General features: G+C 38.7%; 1 protein-coding gene across 1 annotated transcript in view; it reads left to right on the top strand.

The window, feature by feature from the left end:
- Window positions 1-20,014, top strand: part of CFAP47 (cilia and flagella associated protein 47) — a 343,468-nt gene that overhangs the window by 178,618 nt on the left and 144,836 nt on the right. The window contains 3 exon segments of the mRNA XM_064278419.1: window positions 6,391-6,517; window positions 7,297-7,508; window positions 10,681-10,846. Of these exon segments, the coding sequence (XP_064134489.1) occupies window positions 6,391-6,517; window positions 7,297-7,508; window positions 10,681-10,846 (505 nt within the window).

Here is a 20,014-nt window from a genome sequence, read left to right as displayed (position 1 = left end):
TTGGCATCTCACCTTATTAAAGCATGACTTTTGATTGCATATGCTTTGTCCTGTCAGAGAAAATATTAGAATAAAACAACATTTATGAAATTATATTACTGTCAAGTGAGAATTAATGCCCTCAGTCTAAAGGATTGGATTGAATTATAATTACTTATGTGAGGAAGGACATCTATTAATTTACATATTCAATTACATTGCCAATTATATTGCAAAATGCAATTACACGCTTAAATAGATAATCAAACACCCAAGTCCACCTAGTTGGTTCCTGTTCTTATTAAATGTGGGATAATTGCTTTGCCATTAGGAACCACCTGTTGAAACCTATATAGTAATTAGGCTTCTATTTGCTCTATTTCCATGTGTAAAACAGAAACATTTCTACTAGCACTACTGTCAAGAAAAGGTCATTTGTTTCATTTTGGCTGTTCATTTAAACTTTCAAATAAAAATGAAATCAAAGGAGAAATAGTTCTACAAAATTTCCACCACTAAAAAAAAAAAAAAAAAACCGTTGCCTCCGAGTGGATTCCGACTCATAGTGACCCTATAGGTCAGAGTAGGACTGCCTCAGAGAGTTTCCAGGGAGGACCTGGTGGATTTGAACTGCTCACCTTTTGGTTAGCAGCCAAGTTCTTAACCACTACACCACCAGGGTTTCTACTACAGTTTATAGAAATTCTAGGGGTAGAGGAAAAACCTACAGAAGCCCTAAAAGTTCATGTCATCCAGAAAGCTTCAAAGGATAGCGAAGCAGGGGCTGAGGTCTGGGGAACTTGGTTTGAGAGGACTTCTAAATCAATGGGCAAAACAATTCTATTATGAAAACACTCTGCATCCCACTTTGAATTGTGGCACCTGGGGTCCTAAATGCCAACAAGCAGCCATCTAAAATACATTAATTGGTCTCAACCCACCGGGAGCAAAGGCAAAGGAAGAACACCAAGGTCACACGACAACTAAGAACCCAAGAGACAGAAAGGGCCATTTGAACCAGAGACCTACAATATCCTGAGACCAGAAGAACTAGTTGGTGCCCGGCCACAATTGATGTCTGCCCTGTCAGGGAACACAACAGACAACTCCTGAGGGAGCAGGAGACCAATGGGGTGCAGACCCCAAATTCTCATTAAAAGACCACACCTAATGGTATGATTGCGACTAGAGGAATCCCAGAGACAATGCTCCCCAGAACTTCTGATGGCACAGGACAGGAACCATCCCCGAAGACAAATCATCAGGCATGAAAAGGACTGGTCAGTGGTGGGGAGAGAGATACTGATGAAGAGTGAGCTAATTAAATCAGGTGGACACAGGAGAGTGTGTTGGCAACTCTTGACTGGAGGGGGGATGGGAAGATAGAGAGAGAGGGAAGAAGGTAAAATTGGCACGAAACGAGAGACTGTAAGGGCTGACTCAATAGGGGGAGAGCAAGTGGGAGAAGGGAGTAAGATGTATGTAAACCTACATGTGACAGACTGATTGGAATTGTAAATGTTCACTTGAAGCTTAATAAAAATTAAAAAAAAAAAAAAAGGAAGCTGGAAGAAAAAAAAAAAAAGTTCATGTCATCCAAATGGCAGAAATCCAAAGAAATGTCATGTCTTGTGCACATGGGGACAGACTGAATGGAGGAACCTCAAACAGGACGATGGCCCAGCCCCTGAGGAATTGCACCTTCTGGAGGAGGGGCTGACAGACCCCCACACAAAGCACAAAAACACTGCACAGCACACAGCAGTGTAGTGACACAAGCCCGGGGCTCTGTCTTCACGGCGGGGGGATGCCCCAGCATGTCAGTGTCTGCTCTGTGAAGTCCTAGGTTTCCAGGGCCACCACATCAAGTAGGAACTGGCAGTGCTAGGCTCAGCTGTATCAGGAAGGCGGGAGCATCAAGCAGAGATCCTTGACCTGGGGGCGGGGTTAGGAGTGGCTTTTAGCTGCAGCGACTTGCTGTGGCTTAACCAGCCCCCTTTCTAGCAGCCCTTGGTCCATTTTATTAAATCGACCTAGACACCCCCATCGGGCAGGTAGATTTCTCTTCCAGGCTTCTGTTGTCCTTTTCGGTCTGCAAACCTTGGTCAGAACCAATGGAGACCAAAGTCTAAGTATTGCTGACTATGAGGAACAAGGGTGAGAGCCAGCATCCCTGGACAGTTTAAGCAAATTGGTTCAGTCCCACACCAGGGCTCCACATGCCAAAGAGAGTTTCAGCCTTGCCAAGTCAAACAGAAAATCCACAGGGCAAGAGGGCCTACTCCCAGGTAGAACTGCAAGACCTTCTTGGTGGTTTATTTCCTGCAACAGTTTGGTCAAAGGCTGTGTCATGCCGGTTATTAAATATTGTGAATGTCACTCTGGCCTATCCACTACTATTGCATAGATACCCAGTGCCACTCAATTGACTCTTTGCACTGTCCCTGTTTTCAATCTCTCTGTCCTTTGTGTCTTCATGTTTCTGCTGCTGCAGAGATTCTGCTTGCAATCTCTTGAGTGCAATTTGAAACATACTACAATCAATATGTAACTCTTTCAATCAAAAGAAATGCATGACATTAAAAATACTCATTTTTGCTTAATTTTGTTAGATGTGAAGATTAAAAAAAAACTTTATATATGCTGAAATCTTTATGTACCTTTACATTTAGATAAGCAAATTAGGGGCTAATTAGGGGCAGAGTTTGGGGTAGAATTTTCCTGTCGATTTAGTGTCTATGTCTCTCTTGCTGGGTCATTAACAGCAGGTCTTCTTGCAAAGTTGCATGCAACTGTGCTATTTGGAGATTGCAAATAAATACGCAGAAGGAAAAAATATTTTTTGTGAGAGTTTCTTAGAATTGATAACAGCTTTGACATCTCTCTGAAAAATATAATTCCAATTAAACATGCCCACTGAAAAATGTGAAATTAAGAACAGGAAGGAATTAGTGCAGTTGGGTGTTAAAAGAGACCACGATGACAAGTGTCTGCTATGGGTCAGAGAATTTTATTTCCCTCACCAAAAAAAAAAAAAAAAATTTTTTTTTTTCACCACAGCCTCTAGACTTGGCACGTGAGGGGCTTCTCTACAACAGTTTTTTTTTTTTATTGCATTTGTATTGCTTACATGGTCTGATTTTATTCTAAGAAATGAGGGGAGGGTATAATTAGATGAGATTATGGCTTTCCAGAATAATTTTCTAACATAGATAACCTAAAAAACCAAACCCATTGCCGTCGAGTCAATTCCAACTCATAGCAACCCTATAAGACAGAGTGGAACTGCCGCATAGAGTTTCCAAGGAGTAGCTGGTGGATTGGAACTGTCAACCTTTTGGTTAGCAGCAGTAGCTCGCCGTAGCTCTTAACCGTTGCACCACCAGGGCTCCAACATAGACAACAGGCCTGGTTTTCATTTATGTTGCTTTGTTTATTTTTAAATAAAAAAGAACATTTTGAACAAAACACTGTACAAAATAAGTTTTTGAGAAATGTTAATACATTGTGTAAAATGTGGAATTAAGTGGAGAATTCGTTACTGATATATTAATAAAATTTGGCTAATTACTGGGAAGCTGTTTATAATTTATATTTTTAAAAATTATATTAAAAAAAAAACCTGGCAAACAGCAGTTTGCTCTTTTTAAATCAACTCCCATAGGTTGGCATTCATTTGCACTGGGCAGACAAGATGTAGTTCAGATTTCATTCAGGCACACATTTTTAAAAAGAGGAAGTTATAATAGTTCTATACTTACTGGAAACACTGGTAGCATAGTGGTTAAGAGCTACAGTTGCTAACCAAAAGGTTGGCAGTTTGAATCCACCAGGCGCTCCTTGGAAACCGTATGGGGCAGTTCTACTCTGTCCTATAGGGCCGCTATGAGTCGAAATCGACTTGACGGCAATGGGTTTGTACTTACTGACTTTAATTGCTTATGAATCCTATATTTCGGGGGAAACAACTGATGTCGAAAAAATAAGGAGGTCAGAATGGTTCAAATAAAACTATAGAACGTAGTATCTTGCTTACTCAAGCTGTTGCTTAGTTGAACTGATACATTTGCCTGCTACTCAAAGTAATATTGAATAATTTACCATCTTTAGTACTGATCACTCAATTGTATTTGTAGTAAAAAACACACATACACACAAAGGGGGAAAAAACATTTGGGATTGTTAGCTTGGGTTTTTGTTTGCAAAGTAAATGGCTGCTTAGGAAAAAGTACTATATGAAAAATATATATAGTGTACTATTTATTTGGGAACCCTGGTGGCACAGAGGTTAATTAGCTTGGTTGCTAACCAAAAGGTCGGTAGTTCAAATCCACCAGCTGCTCCTTGGAAGCCCTATGGGGCAGTTCTACTCTGTCCCGTAGGATCACTATGAGTCAGAATCGCCTGGACAGCAATGGGTTTGGTTTGTTTGTTTGTTTAGGCACTATTTGTTATCAGAAGTGTATGGATTTAAATGCTAAACAATTTGGAACATTCAAAAAGTTTTTGATATTCCTTTTTTTTTTTTTCAGTACAAACTGAAGATAAGTTTGGCTCTTAACTGATGAAATTCTAGGGAACATTGCCATATAACTCATACCAAATGAGTTATAAACAAGTCTCAATTGGGGGCTGGGTATAATGAAGCTATAAAGAAATTGATCTCACATTTGGAAATTGTTCATACTTAATTTTCACTTTCTGCCATTTCACTTGTTCTCTGAGATATATTATGTGATCAATTTACTTTTGTCTCATTTTAATACGTATTGCCTGTTCAAATATATCCGTGAAATAATCACCCAGGCACACAGTTAATACTGTTTTAAAATCATGGAACACTTGAAACTAGTTACAATCTCAACTGCAGAGGGAAGATTGAAACCTTTGATTTTCTGGTAGTTGTTTGCATCCCTGTTACAAGCCCATTCAGGTGTGGCAGAAACCTAATTTGTCAGCCTTAATTTTCATTGTTCCTTGAGTCAGGATCTGCATTTCCACAATACCCCCAGTTAATTTTCATACATGTTGAATTTGGGAAGTTCTGTTTTCAAATAATTAATCCATACCATGTAAATGGATTTCTTAAATACCTGTAAGTGCCAGGCAAATGGTTTAAACCTGTTGCCTTCCACTCAACTGAAATTCAGTCTCATGGCAACCCCATGTGTGTCAGAGTAGAATTGTTCTCCATAGGGTTTACAATGCCTGTGATCTTTCTGAAGTAGATCGCCAGGCCTTTCTTCCAAGAGACCTCTGTGTGGACCTGAATGCCCAACCTTTCAGTTAGCTGCTGAGCACAGTAACCATTTGGACCACCCAGTGACCCTGGGAAAGGGTTATGTTCCTAATATATGTTATCTCATTTAGTCCTCATAGCGCACTTATTATCACTCCCCATCTTAAAAACAAAAACATTGTCATCGTCAATTCTGACTCATAGCGACCCTGTAGGACAGAATAGAACTGCCTCATAGGTTTCCAGGGAGTGCCTGGTGGATTCCTATGGCCGATCTTTTGGTTAGCAGCTAAGCTCTTTACCGCCATGCCAATTAAAAAAATATATATGAAAAATACAAATATATACAATTGTAGAGATAGAACTATAATAACCCCCCCCACGCAAGCTCTACTCAGCTTCAACAATTATTAATGCATGGCCAAATTTGTTTCATAATTCTTTTGAAGCAAATCCCAATCATGATATAATTTTAACCATAAATAGTTACATAAAAGAAAGGCCTGGTTATCTACTTCTGAAAGGTCACAGCCATAGAAAACCCTCTGGAGTACAGTTCCACTCTGACACACATCGCCCCTTTCCTATATCATGTTGCTGCCCTTGCACTGTCCCCAGTTTTATTTCTTCACTCTGTTTATCTCTCTGAATTCTTGTCTGCTTATTCATTCTAAGAAATATTCAGATTCACACATGTCCGTTTTGAAACTCCGCATTTTAAAATCTAGACTCTTGGGGACTGAGATAACACCCAAAGTGATGTCAGCCCTCCAACGATAAGTTACAGAATAATGGGAGGAAAAAGTTTTTGTTTTTTTTCCTTGCCTACTCCCTTGTTTGTTTTAAGCTAGATATCCCGCAGATATTTGTAGTAAAGATCAACTACTATCAATATCTTCCTGGGACCTTCTGAATGGACCCTGTGTTCTAGAGGAATGCCAGGTTTCTGCCACACTCTGATAGGGCTATATTTATGTCTTATCTTTCTCCTCCCATTCAGAGCCTACATTGCTTGTAAAAATAAAATGCATGGATGTCCTTGTGGTATGCTGAGTCATTCCTGGAAACTCTTTAGTTCAGCTTCTAATATCAAAATAGTTTTATTTTATAAAGATTTATCACAATTTTTCTGAGCGTTTAAGATTTATTGTTATTGTGTGGTTGTGTTTTAGATTGGAGAATTAATATACATGGTGGAAGGTAAAGGTTTGATGCCCCTGCCTTCCAAGTTTATTCCATTGAATTATTCACCTCCACTTGATTACAACACTTCTCCAGATGAAGGTAGGGTATAAGTTTGTTTTATTTCACTTATAGTGTTGAAGGGTAGGACTACTTCTCATATCTTATCCTAACCATCCTCATAGCTGGCTTTTCCAGTGTTTAATTAGATTTCAGAAGGCTCCCTTTTAACTTTATTATATCAGTATCCATGTAAGAGAGTACCACTTTATCAATTCAAGAAAAGGATGTCAATAGTGATTCTTTTTTAAAGCTTTATTTTTTAATCTTGAGATAAATATTGAAATTTGTCAAACAACATATTTTCTCAGCAAAACTTTCTATTTTTCAAATAATTTGGAATCCACCGTGCTCTCAAAATCTGTATGTCTTCATAGGATCTGGAATTCTGCCCTGCTCTCTTGTTCTTCAGCCACTAACCCTTAAAGAATTAAGCTTTAAAGCAGAAGATTGTTAGTAAAAGAAAATGGCAGATCTTGCCTGTCCTTGTCTTGATATCTTTACCTATATCTCTACTCCCCCGACTTCGAACCTCCGAATGGAGCGCAATGGGAATTGAAACTTTTGAGCATGTCAATGATATGCCTATGAAAGAACCCTTTGACTAGAACTTTTCATAGAGAATGTTAGCAAAATGTATTTCCTCTAGTTTCTGTTTGAACCACTGAATTAGAATTACCACAAATGTGTTACTTATGTTTACTCTGTTTAATAAAGGTCATAAATACAGTTTTATATTTCAAACCTCCCCAGTCCATCCTGGGTAACAGTATTGAGAGCAGAACTGTTCATCCCATTCACCATATTTTTGTTTTCTACAGAGTTTTATAAAGAAGATCCAGTTCTGTATTTGAACTGCAATCTCCAGCAAGTCCTGGACTTGGAACTTAAATTGCCACTGACGAATGAAGCCAAGGAAAAGGCTTTGGCTTTTGCAGCGCAGCAACAGATATCCGATCTTGAGTACGAGCGAAGATTTATCACAGGCACTCTGGAGAGCAGCAGTATCCGCGTGGCCATCGCCATCCTGGGGCTCACCATGGTTGAGGTGGGAATGGAAGACAGATGACGAACTTAAGTTACTCTCTTGTTAAAAATATACAGAGCTGTTATTACTTAATCAGTAACATTTTGTTTATATAGAAAAATGATAGGTTTGCACTGAATGCTGGATTTTCTTTTTTTTCCTCCAGAAGACATATCAGTAGCTTTTTTTCTTTTACCTCATTACATAAAAAAATTGAAACAAATCATTCTGCTGTGTAATTGTGTGCACTACAGTATAACCATTAAATTCACAGTTTTCAGTTCTAGCTGCACATAAGAATTGCCGGGAGAACTTAAAATAATACCAGTGACGAGGCCCCACTGCAGAACAATTAAATAAGAATCTCTTAAACGGGTGGGTGTTTTAAAATTTGCCCATGTGATCCAGAAAGGATCGTCTCTGGGTTCAGATTACCAGGCTGAGAACCCAGATTCAAACACTGTCCAGCTGTTTGTCTGTGGACTGGTTATTGAAAGCTCGTCAAGCTTCAGTTCATACATTTGGAATATGGAGATGTTGGCTGTCTTAGAAAAACTTAGTGAGAATTATGTCAAATTCTTAGTGTATTATCTGATAGATATAAAACCAAAACCAAACTCATCCCTGCCAAGTCGATTCCAACTCATAGCCACCCTATAGGACAGAGTAGAACAGCCCCATACAGTTTCCAAGGAGCACCTGGTGGACTCTAAATGCCGACCTCTTGGTTAGCAGCCGTAGCTCTTTAACTACTACACCATCAGCGTTTCTCTGATAGATATAAGTGCTTTGTATATGTATAATATTGTTCCTGTTACTATTATTACTATAGACTCTATTTTATATAACCTCATAATCAATCAAAATATGGTACGGTCTATTCTCCACAGAGTAGGTAGAACTGTTCTTCTAAAATGTAAGCCTGCTCATGTAGCCTTCTTGCTGTTCTTCAGACAGTCCAGGCATGCTCCCCATGGTCTTAGTGCTTTTACAGGGCTGCATCGCTCAATCACTTCAAGTCTATGCTGAACTGCTATCACTGAGGTTCTGCTTTATATAGTATATGTGTATATATCATGCCGTGCTAACCAAAAGATCAGCAGTTTGAACCCACCAGCTACTCTGTGGGAGAAAAGACCTGGCAATCAGCTACCATCAAGATTACAGCCTAGGAAACCCTATAGGGTAATTCTCCTCTGTCCTATAGGGTCTCTGTCCTATAGGGTCTCTAGGCTCAAAAACATCAGGGCCCGAAGCTCTGAAGCCCTCTTCACTGCCCATCCCACGCTGTGCCTCTCAAGGATCTGAGGGCTCTCCTCAGCTCAGACCAAAACTTCTCCAGGACAGTGAATGTGGGAAGGCTTATTTATGTTCAACGCTCAGCACACTTTTATAATACTAATTTTCAGTGAGTGGCCATTTCAGACTTTAAGCCTATTGTCTTAGTTACCTAGTGTTGCTATAACAGAAGTAGCACAAGTGGATGGCTTTAACAAAGAGAAATTTATTTTCCCACAGTAAAGTAGGCTAGAAGTCCAAATTCAAGGTGCCAGCTCTGGGGGAAGGCTTTCCTTCTCTGTGGGCCTTCTCATCAATCTTCCCCTGGACTAGGAGCTTCTCCATGCAGGGACCCCAGGTCCAAAGGTTATGCTCTGCTCCCAGCACTGCTCACTTGGTGGTATGAGGTCCCCCTGTCTCTCTGCTCACTTCTTTCTTTTATACCCCAAAAGAAACTGGCTCAAGACACAATCTAATCCATAGATTGAGTCCTGCCTCATCAACACAACTGCCACCCATCCCCCCCTCATTGACATCATAGAGGCAGGATTTACAACGCATAGGAAAATCACATCAGATGTCAAAATGGTGGACAATGATACAATACTGGGAATCATGGCCCAGCCAAATTGATATACACATTTTTGGGGGATGCAATTCCATCCATCACACCTATCATATTTCTCTCTCTCTTTTTATTCTTGAAAATCATTTTCTTCATTCTTACCGTTTACTGAGAGATTTTGTTTAAAAGAAAAATGGTTTAGGAAGGTAGATTTTATTCATGGATGAACTCTCTGTGATGTATGCACATATGTAGTGTATATCTTTCTCCCTCTGCCTCTGGCTCTCTCCCTGGATTCCCAGTACACTTTCAGCGTTTATTATTGCATTGATCAAATTTCATTTTTTATTAGATTTTGTTTTATATTGACCTGTTTCTCCCACTAGATTATGAATTTCTGGAAATCTAAAGAACTTTAATCATATATTTTTGTCTACACTCCATGTCTTGTGCATAATAGGTGCTCTGTCCTTGTTTGGAGCCCTGGTGGAGCCGTGGTTAAAAGTTCGGTTGCTAACTAAAAGGTCGGCAGTTTGAATCCACCAGCCACTCCTTGGAAACCCTATGGGGGAGTTCTACTCTGTCCTGTTGGGTAGAAATGAGTTGGAATCAACTTGACAGCAATGGGTTTGGTTTTTGGTTTGTCCTTGTTTAATTGAGTGGAACACTTGCCTGAACAAACAAGACGCATTTTTAACCTGCTTTACTCATACTTACTCATACTTGGAGGGCTGGCTTTATGTGTAGTATCCCAGAGAATATTGAACTAGACTGTGTCTAAGGGACTGTTTGCACGGGGTTGAGTTGTAACTCACATTATATGCGTGACGATTGAAGGAACTAAAAATATCAAAATCAAACCTGTATATAAAAGGATTTTTAGAGATTTGTCAAGGGGTGGGACTTAGCTGCTTTTATATATTCACAGAATTGTCATTAGCAAAAGAGAAGGGACTCACTCTGTACTGCTAGTAAGAACTAGAGCTGATGGGTAGATGTTAAGGAGGGCTGGTCTTCACTCACGGAAGGAAGCACTTTCTTAACGCAGTTCACGAGTGGAATGGTTTCTTCCAGTGGCCAAGAATTTTTCAGTATGCAATGCAATGACACAGGGGACATTGTGTATCCCTTAGTAAAGAATGGCTCCATTGGTTCTGTGAAACCTGTTAGTATTACCTTTCTCCAATTAAATAATAATGTGGCTAAAGAAATGAACAAATCCAGCCCCTTCATCAATTTGGACAATTATAAAACATATATGGAATCTAAATGCATAATGCTATCTTTTGTGTTTTGGAAGTAAATGTTAAGAGAATCAACATTCCAATTTTACTCTCTGTTTATTTGCAGTCTTGCAAGCTCTTTAATATCTCAAAGTTAAAGAAGCCTAAGTCTGTTGTATACGAGACAGAAGCGAGTCTTCCACAACATTTCCTTATCCCCCAGAAAATCTGCATCCCTCAGGTTCCAGAAAGTCAAGATAAATCTAAAAGAATTAAACCTGCAAGTAAAAAAGGTAATCAGTAATGTGTGGACCACAATATCTAGCACAGTTCCAAGCACTGGGAAATTATCCCTGCTCACAACCTGTTCATAATATAATTGAAGTGATGGTTCAGCTACATGAATACCAATTATTGAATAATGGTTTGCATTATAAATAATCATCATCATATTACAACTCAATAATCTAAATTATGTCCTGAATTTGAGTGCTGAGTTATTGGACTGAAATTTGCAGGCCTGTGTGTATTAAAGAGCAGTAATCTGATAATGACAATACGTGCACTTTGAGAGAGGTGAGCTGTTGGTTTAAGAGTGTACTTGGCAACAAGTAGTACTGGAGTTGAAGCTTATGTTGCCTCCAAAGGATAGGTGGGAGGTTAATGACAAGAGCACATTATATGAGAGCAATGTATCATTTATAAGTAATTTATCTTTGATTTGAACTAGGGTCTTTATTAGTTGAACACTTAGCTTTGTCCTGGTGCCCGTTTATTATGCTATTGTGATCAGGAATGAATAAGCCAGATTTAACATGAATATTGATCGCTAACATTATTAAGTACAAGTGATAAGATGTAAATAATGTGACTATATAATTTTAAATATTCAAAGTTAATTTTCTCTTTTCTTTGACTTCATTCCAAGCTCCTAGATAATAAGAGGAATATAAGTTCTTCCCTTAGGGCTATTCCTAGAACGTACAGGAAATCCAGTGTCATGAATTCTGAGTTATGTTTTTGCTCAATTTGGTTTTGTTAATTTTTGTACTTGTTATTTTCCTATGGTTCTGTGTAAATGATATTTCTAAGTCTGAAAAAATGGCTGCACATTATAAATTATGGGATAATCTGTTCACTTGACATTCCCAGGAGAGCTGGGATCACAGATTGTAATGCTAAGCACCCATGCAGGTAACAATGATGTAAGAATTAGATGGAGCCTGTGGAAAAGTGGAGAACAGTTACTCTGCCTCAACAGTCAATTTCAAAAGAAAAAAATGAAAAGCCTGATCCAAACAAGTATGGGGCATTTTGGCTCACCAGCTGCCAGTTTGAGACGCTTTATCTTGAGTTGTCTTTTTTGTTTGTTTATTGGATCCTTATTCCCTTTCAATGTCCTATTAAAATCTTAAGTGAACAATTTTTTTTAGATAGCTTTTTAATCTTTTTGAGATAACTGGATAAATCCCTGTGTATTTTAAAGCCAGAGTGGAAGCTGGGCAGCAGAAAGGAACCCCCACCACTAGGCTGGACTAGCCTAGAATTTAGCCTCAAAAACAGTTAGCTGGGGCCATGAAGAGGAATGCGGACATCCTGCCTGTCCCCAGAAAACAGCCTTTGACTGGAAGCTGGGTGGATAGGAAGCCCTGTGTTCTTGGCTGCCCCTGTCTGGATTAGAGTTTCTCTCTTGCCGAGCTGGGAGGGAGAAGGAAGAAAGTGGGTCTTGGTCTAAATATCACAGACTTTCACTGTTCTTACCAAGTTTTGTAGGTTTTCTGGAATGAATGTTTCTTCATTCGCTGCATGCCCCTAGGACAATTTCCAGAGACTCAATTTAAAAAAAAAAAACAAAAAACTTTTTTTTCACCACTTTTTCTGGATAACAGATCTGCAGAACTCCTAATGGTGTCATGTTGGAAGTAGAACTTTTATATTTAATTTTTCCTACAACTTTTATAATCAGTGTGATTTCCTCAGAGGCAGCATATGGAATTTTTTTGTTATTTTTTGTAGAAGGATTTAAAATGCTCCTGTAATTCTATTTATTGATAGCCATCTAAAGGCTAAAATTGTGAGGAGTTTAATAACCGTAAAAGATATTCAGTAATATTAATGTTTATGCAATTTAACATTTTCCCTGTGTAAGTTGGCTGAAGACAGCATACCATAGTTTCACTGGAAATTCAAAGGATTGTTCCCATGCATTCACCTGGAATTATGTGTGAAGTCATAAACATTAGAAATTCTAAGTCATAGAGTTTATGAAGTCATTTACAGGCCCTCGACTATCATCTTGCCCAGTGTGTGTGTGTATATGTGTGTGTGTATGCACATTGTATATTGGTAGGGTGCAATAGATGATTTTGATGTCAGGGTGAAATACGAAACATCCAATATATAAATCAGATAAATGTAAAGCTTCTCTGGTCAAAACTGGAAAAGATGCTCCATTGCTCTGTTTGCCACCCCCCCACCAGTACATCCCCAGCAGTGGTTTGTGAAGCAGGTTCTCATAAGGCCGAGGCTCTGATGAAAACAGTTTGAAAGCCACTGATCGATCCCAACATCTACATTTTATAGATGAGGAAATTGAAACACAGAAAGATTAAACAATTTAGAATCAAATAGCTAATGGCAGAATTCCTGTATCTTCAAAATAGCTAATGGCAGAATTTCTATACTTCAGACTCTTATCCAAAGATGCTGGATGATGCTACGCTTCATTCAACAAGTACTTATTGAGAGATTACTGTGTGCAGGCAGTGTTTAGGCACCCAAGATACATGGTGAATACAACCGAAAAGGTCCCTGCCTTCAGAGAAACTTGGTTTTGGGAAATGTCACTAATGTTTGCCATCCTTGGGGCATATGATTTGAATGCCATTTTCAGTATTGGTTCCCATTGTTCTGTGGTTCATTCTTTCATTCATTCTTGTGGCTTAGCACACTACATTGCTGGATAACTAGCCAGTTAGGTATACTGACAGTGGCCATCACATAGAGAATTGTGACTATCCACAGTATAATTGAACTCAAATTTTGACTTCATTAATGTGGAACAGAACATGGAATTATTGAATGATATCATTACTATTACACACAAGTAATATTTTGCTAAAGATAATTCAAAAGCAGTTGCAGCAGCACGTCAGCAGTGAAGTACCAGAAATGCAAGCTGAATTCAGAAGAGGATGTGGAGCAGGTGTATCATTGCTGATGTCAGATGGATCTTGGCTGAAAGTAGAGAATACGAGGAAGATGTTTACCTGTGTTTTATTGACTATGCAAAGGTTTTTGACTGTGTGAGTCATAAGGAACTATGGATAACGTGAAGAATCGGAATTCTAAAACACTTAACTATGGTCGTGTGGAACCTGTGCCTAGACCAAAAGTCAGTCTTTTGAACAGAACAAGGGGATGCTGTGTGGTTTAAAGTCAGGAAAGGTACATGTGAGGGTTCTATCGTTTCACCATACTCATTCAATTTGTATGCTGAGCAAATAATCCAAGAAGCTGGAGTATGTGAAGAAGAACAGGGCATCAGAATTGGTGGAAGACTCATTAACGACCTGCAATATGCAGATGATACAACCTTGTTTGCTGAAAGTGAAAAAGACTTGAAACTCTTACTGATGAAGATAAAAGCTATAGCCTTCAGTTTGGATTACACTTCAACATAAAGAAAACAAAAATCCTTCTATCTGGCGTTATCTTAAACAGTTAGAAATAGAACTACCATACAACCCAGAAATCCCACTCCTCAGAATATACCCTAGAGAAATAAGAGCCCTCACACAAACAGATATATGCACACCCATGTTTATTGCAGCTCTGTTTACAATAGCAAAAAGCTGGAAGCAACCAAGGTGTCCATCAACAGATGAATGGATAAATAAATTGTGGTATATTCGCACAATGGAATACTACGCATCGATAAAGAACAGTGATGAATCTGTGAAACATTTCATAACATGGAGGAACCTGGAAGACATTATGCTGAGCGAAATTAGTCAGAGGCAAAAGGACAAATATTGTATGAGACCACTATTATAAGATCTTGAGAAATAGTATAAACTGAGAAGAACACATCCTTTTGTGGTTACGAGGGGGGGAGGGAGGGAGGGTGGGAGAGGGTTTTTTACTGATTAATTAGTAGGTAAGAACTGCTTTAGGTAAAGGGAAGGACAATACTCAATACATGGAAGGTCAGCTCAACTGGACTGGACCAAAAGCAAAGAAGTTTCCGGGATAAACTGAATGCTTCAAAGGTCAGTGGAGCAAGGGCGGGGGTTTGGGGACCATGGTTTGAGGGGACTTCTAAGTCAATTGGCAAAATAATTCTATTAAGAAAACATTCTGCATCCCACTTTGAATTGTGGCGTCTGGGGTCTTAAATGCTAACAAGCGGCCATCTAAGATGCATCAATTGGTCTCAACCCACCTGGATCAAAGGAGAATGAAGAACACCAAGGTCACATGATAACTAAGAGCCCAAGAGACAGAAAGGGCCACATGAACCAGAGACCTACATCATCCTGAGACCAGAAGAACTAGTTGGTGCCCGGCCACAACCGATGACTGCCCTGACAGGTAGCACAACAGAGAACCCCTGAGGGAGCAGGAGATCAGTGGGATACAGACCCCAAATTATCACAAAAAGACCATACTTAATGGTCTGACTGAGACCAGAGGAATCCCGGTGGTCATGGTCCCCAAACCTTCTGTTGGCCCAGGACAGGAACCATTCCCGAAGACAACTCATCAGACATGAAAGGGACTGGACAGTGAGTAGGAGAGAGATGCTGATGAAGAGTGAGCTACTTGTATCAGGTGGACACTTGGAGACTGTGTCGGCATCTCCTGTCTGGAGGGGGGATGGGAGGATAGAGAGAGTTGGAAGCTGGCAAAATTGTCACAAAAGGAGAGACTGGAAGGGCTGCCTCGTTAGGGGGAGAGCAAGTGGGAGTACGGAGCAAGGTGTATATAAACTTATATGTGACAATTTGACTTGATTTGTAAACGTTCACTTAAAGCTCAATAAAAGTTAATTAAAAAAAAAAAAGAAAACAAAAATCCTCACATCTGGACCAATAAGCAACATCATAATAAACAAAGAAAATACTGAAGTTGTCAAGGATTTCATTTTACTTGAATTCACAATCAAGGCCCACGGAAGCAGCAGTCAAGAAATCAAAACATGTATTGTGTTGAGCAAATTGGCTGCAAAAGACCTCTTTAAAGTATTGAAAAGCTAAGATGTCACCTTGAAGACTAAGGTGCGCCTGGCCCAAGCCATGGCATTTTCATTCCCTTCATATGCACGTGAAAGCTGGCCAATGAATAAGGAAGACCAAAGAAGAATTGATGCCTTTGAATTATGGTGTTGGCAAAGAATATTGAGTATACCATAGACTGCCAGAAGAAGTACAACCAGCATGTTCCTTAGAAGTGAGGATGGTGAGACTTCATCTCATATATTTTGGACATGTTATCAGGAGGGACTATTCCCTGTAGAAGGACATCATGCTTGGCAAAGTAGAGGGTCCGAGAAAAAGAGGAAGCCCCTGAATGAGATCGACTGACACAGTGACTGCAAAAATGGGTTCAAACACAGCAACGATTGTGAGGATGGTGCAGGACTGGGCGGTGTTTCGTTCTCTTGTACCTAGGGTTGCTGTGAGTCGAAACTGACTTGTTGATACCTAACAAGAACAATATTGCTTCCATAAAGAGAGGCCTCGATCTCTGGTTGTCAAGTCGAAATGATCTATCAATTGTTAGTGACTAGATGGACTTGTTAGATGTATATATTTGTCATTTCTGTTCATAACTTTCAGGCACATATATTGTAAACCAATCATTTCCACCCATATTTCTTTTTTTATTGTACTTTTTAGATGAAGGTTTACAGAACAAACTAGCTTCCAACTAAACAGTACACATACTGTTTTTTGACGTTGGTTAACAACCCCATGACATGTCAACACTCTCCCTTCTCAACCTTGGGTTCCCTATTACCAGCTTACCTGTCCCCTTCTGCCTTCTAGTCCTTGCCCCTGGGCTAGTGTGCCCATTTAGTCTCGTTTTGTCTTATCTTTGGCTGAAGGGTGAACCTCAGGAGTGACTTCATTACTGAGATACAAGGGTATCCAGGGGCCATACTCTCAGGGTTTCTCCAGTCTCTGTCAGGCCAGTAAGTCTGCTCTTTTTTGTCCACCCACATAATTTCTGATTGCACATAAAAATATGATATTCTTCTCCTCTTTGATCAAGTTTTGTTCTAACACTTGAAGGTTTTGGCATAACATTCACTCTCATTTTTATCTAAAAAAAAGCAAATTGAAGTTACAATTTTTATTTTATAAATCCATTTTATATTTTCACACATGGAGATTTGGGAGGGATTTTAATCTGTATTCAATTTAATCCAAGGAACCTTACTATAGTGGACCTTAGGAATCAGGAAAGTAATTCGGTAATTGTAGAAAATCTGCTGGTTTTGCCTATCATTGCTATAACATTTTATTTTTTGGTAAGTAGAGCATTTAAAACCCCTTTTCACTTTTTAAAAATAAAAGTCAGTTGAAAACTAGCATCTGAAACATGGACTTTTGTTCTGAAGCTTGGCTGTGGGCAATTATAGTACTCATTTGAATGCAATGAATATTAACCAATGGCACATTTCACTGCACTATTATACATATGTGTAATTAAAACATAATTGAAGTTTCACTGTTAGCTTCTTTCCAGAATTATGTCTTTGGTTGTTTGGCATGCCTACCTTTCACAATTTTTTTCTTTTACCATTAAATATAGAAGGTTACAGTGTTTTTGTCTTTAATCCTTAATATGTTTAAATATTTGTATTTAGTGTTTTAATAAATATGACTGAGATTGTGATGGCAGTATGGTGGAAGGGAAGAATAATCTTGTCTTTCCTGGGAGGTGCCTCGTGATCACCTCTGGGATATGGAGGTTTTCCCTAGGTGCACCTAACCATCTTGTATCAGGCAGAAGCGCAACTGGGATCTACCATCAGGGAAAGGGGGATCTGGTAATGAATAGGAAGAAGAAATGATATTAGTTTCTTTGGTTGATGGGAGAACTGGTACTCAAATAGATTAAACCAGGGAACACCTTTATGAATTTCAAGGCCTGATCTCTGATAAAAAAAAAAAAAATTTTTTTTTTTTTTAGATACTTTTGTTTAATTGCTTCCTGTAATGGTTTATCCTAGTTTGAATCATTGAATGGCATCACATTTGGAGAGTGTGTTCAAGGGCAGTAACTGAGTTTCCTGGTTTCATTTCTGTGTGCATGACTTAGTCCATTTGGGCCAAGTATTCCTGTCCTCAGTCCAACAGAGTCAAAGGATTGGGTGGTGTGTTTTGTGAGCTTGCCACTGTACGAACAACGTCTATGGTTGGCAAATGATTGAGCTGCTAGAAATGTTCACTCCCATGTCTTTCCACTTTAAAGTAGTTTGTCTCCATTTCTTTTCTTTGCCCCAAAGAACCTGTTCAGTACACTGAATTTTTCTCTTCTGTATAAACTTCTGGAAATGTCATGTTTTGCCTTTCACTTTATTTCTAGGCGACAACCCTGATGATCAGTCAGCAAGAGATAATTTAGACTTATGATTAGCATTATGATTTTTTTGCTATTAATGTTGCAGAATAATATATGAATCTTTACCAGCATATTTAGTGATTCTGACGATTCTTTCGTAGTTATTATTGTGGTGAAATATATACAACAAAACATACATCAATTCAATAATTCCTAATGTATAATTCAGTGGCATTGTTTACGTGCTTTAAGTTGTGAAGCCATTCTCACTATCCTTTTCCAAATTATTTTACCACCATGAACGTAAACTCAATGTCCCCTAAGCAAAAAATCCCTTTTCCCCTCCCTTCCACCCATTGTAACCACTAATAATTTTTTGGTTTCTGTGTATTTGCTTATTTCATATAATCATACAATATTTGTCCTTTTGTGACTAACTTATTTCCTTCAGGTTGATGTGTTCAAGATTCATCCATGCTGTGGCATGCATCAGGACTTCATTCTTCTTTATGTACTTAAGATATTTACAGTTCCGTAAATGGCTCATCCTGCCCTTTATTGTTTTATATCTATGGATACAGAGCCTGCAATAAAAAAAAATATTTTAAGCTTTTAGAAAGTTTCTTAGTCTTTCTATTAGGTGTTCAGTAGCAATTTAGAAAGGCATTTAATCAGAAATTGTATCAGCCTTTTCCCCTAGTTTAAGTCCTGGAGAACATGCTGTTCATTGGCTTCCCAACAACTCATTCAAACTAATTAGACTCTTAGTAAATCAATCTGCAAGAACTTAAAAATCAGCTCTGTTCAGAACAGATTTTATTTTTAATACAAGACAATTAGAAAAACTTTATGATGTTCAGAATTGAAAATGCAAAACAAAAAGTTAATTTCCTGTCAGCATTTCCTGGCTTCCCTTCCCTGTGGAGGAGTTAATTAGAAAATGAAATCTTACTTCAGTTCTTTTCTTTTGGAAACTTTGTCTTCTTAAACAATTTTATTTCAAAAAAAAAATACAACTTCCTAGTTAAAACGCTGGCAAGCTTGGGCTTCTTGATAAGTCCTTTCTTAATTTTTCATTAAATGATTCATGAAGACACACAGAAATTCAAAGTTAACAGCAATGGAAATGAAATATAACAGCCAGCCATTTACATGAACCCTAGGAGGAATTCCCACTGATTACTGAACTGAAGTGTCTAGATTGAAAACCACAAGTAGTAGTTTATGTTGGCACATGCCCAAATAAAACATCACTTAGGTTTAAAAAAAAAAAAAAAAAAGGAAACGGTTATTTGCCCTATATGTAGAAATGTGCTGTCTGTGTCAACCAGAAAACCAGAGAGCTGTCTCCCCATTGCATACAGCCTGGCACATAGTTAAGTGTTCACAAATATTTTTCAAATGAATGAATGTATAGGAAATTATTTCCAAGGTGGCCAAGATCCTGTTTCTCTTGTCACCCTTGCACTCTATTAACTCTTTATTGTCTGTACTTATCCTAAGAAAATAAACCCTCTGGACTTAAATTGACTAACTATAGGAAGAAATGTCCAGGAACATCATTCTATCAATAGTGTATAGAATCTCTCATATAGATCTGGTGGTGGTGGCAGAGATGGGAAAACTTGAAGGGAGTTGTGCATGTTACTGGTAGAGTGAGAGTTTACTCATTAACAAGAACAGATTGTCTAGGACCCAATTTTTTCTCTAGATTATTGAATGCAAGAAAATATCCCCCTACATCTAACAGATGAATGATCGTTTGATACAGGAAATTGACCTAAGGGCTTTGAATTAAGTTACCACCATATGTAGATCTAAGTGATCACTGCAAAGTGAAAGGGCAATGAGAATCTGTACATGTGACCACCTGGCAAAGAATAATCTTT

Source organism: Loxodonta africana, chromosome X (assembly GCF_030014295.1).
Source record: "Loxodonta africana isolate mLoxAfr1 chromosome X, mLoxAfr1.hap2, whole genome shotgun sequence".
Classification (NCBI taxonomy): domain Eukaryota; kingdom Metazoa; phylum Chordata; class Mammalia; order Proboscidea; family Elephantidae; genus Loxodonta; species Loxodonta africana.
Note: the sequence above shows the minus strand (reverse complement) of the source record. Positions and strands in the feature narration are given on the sequence as shown.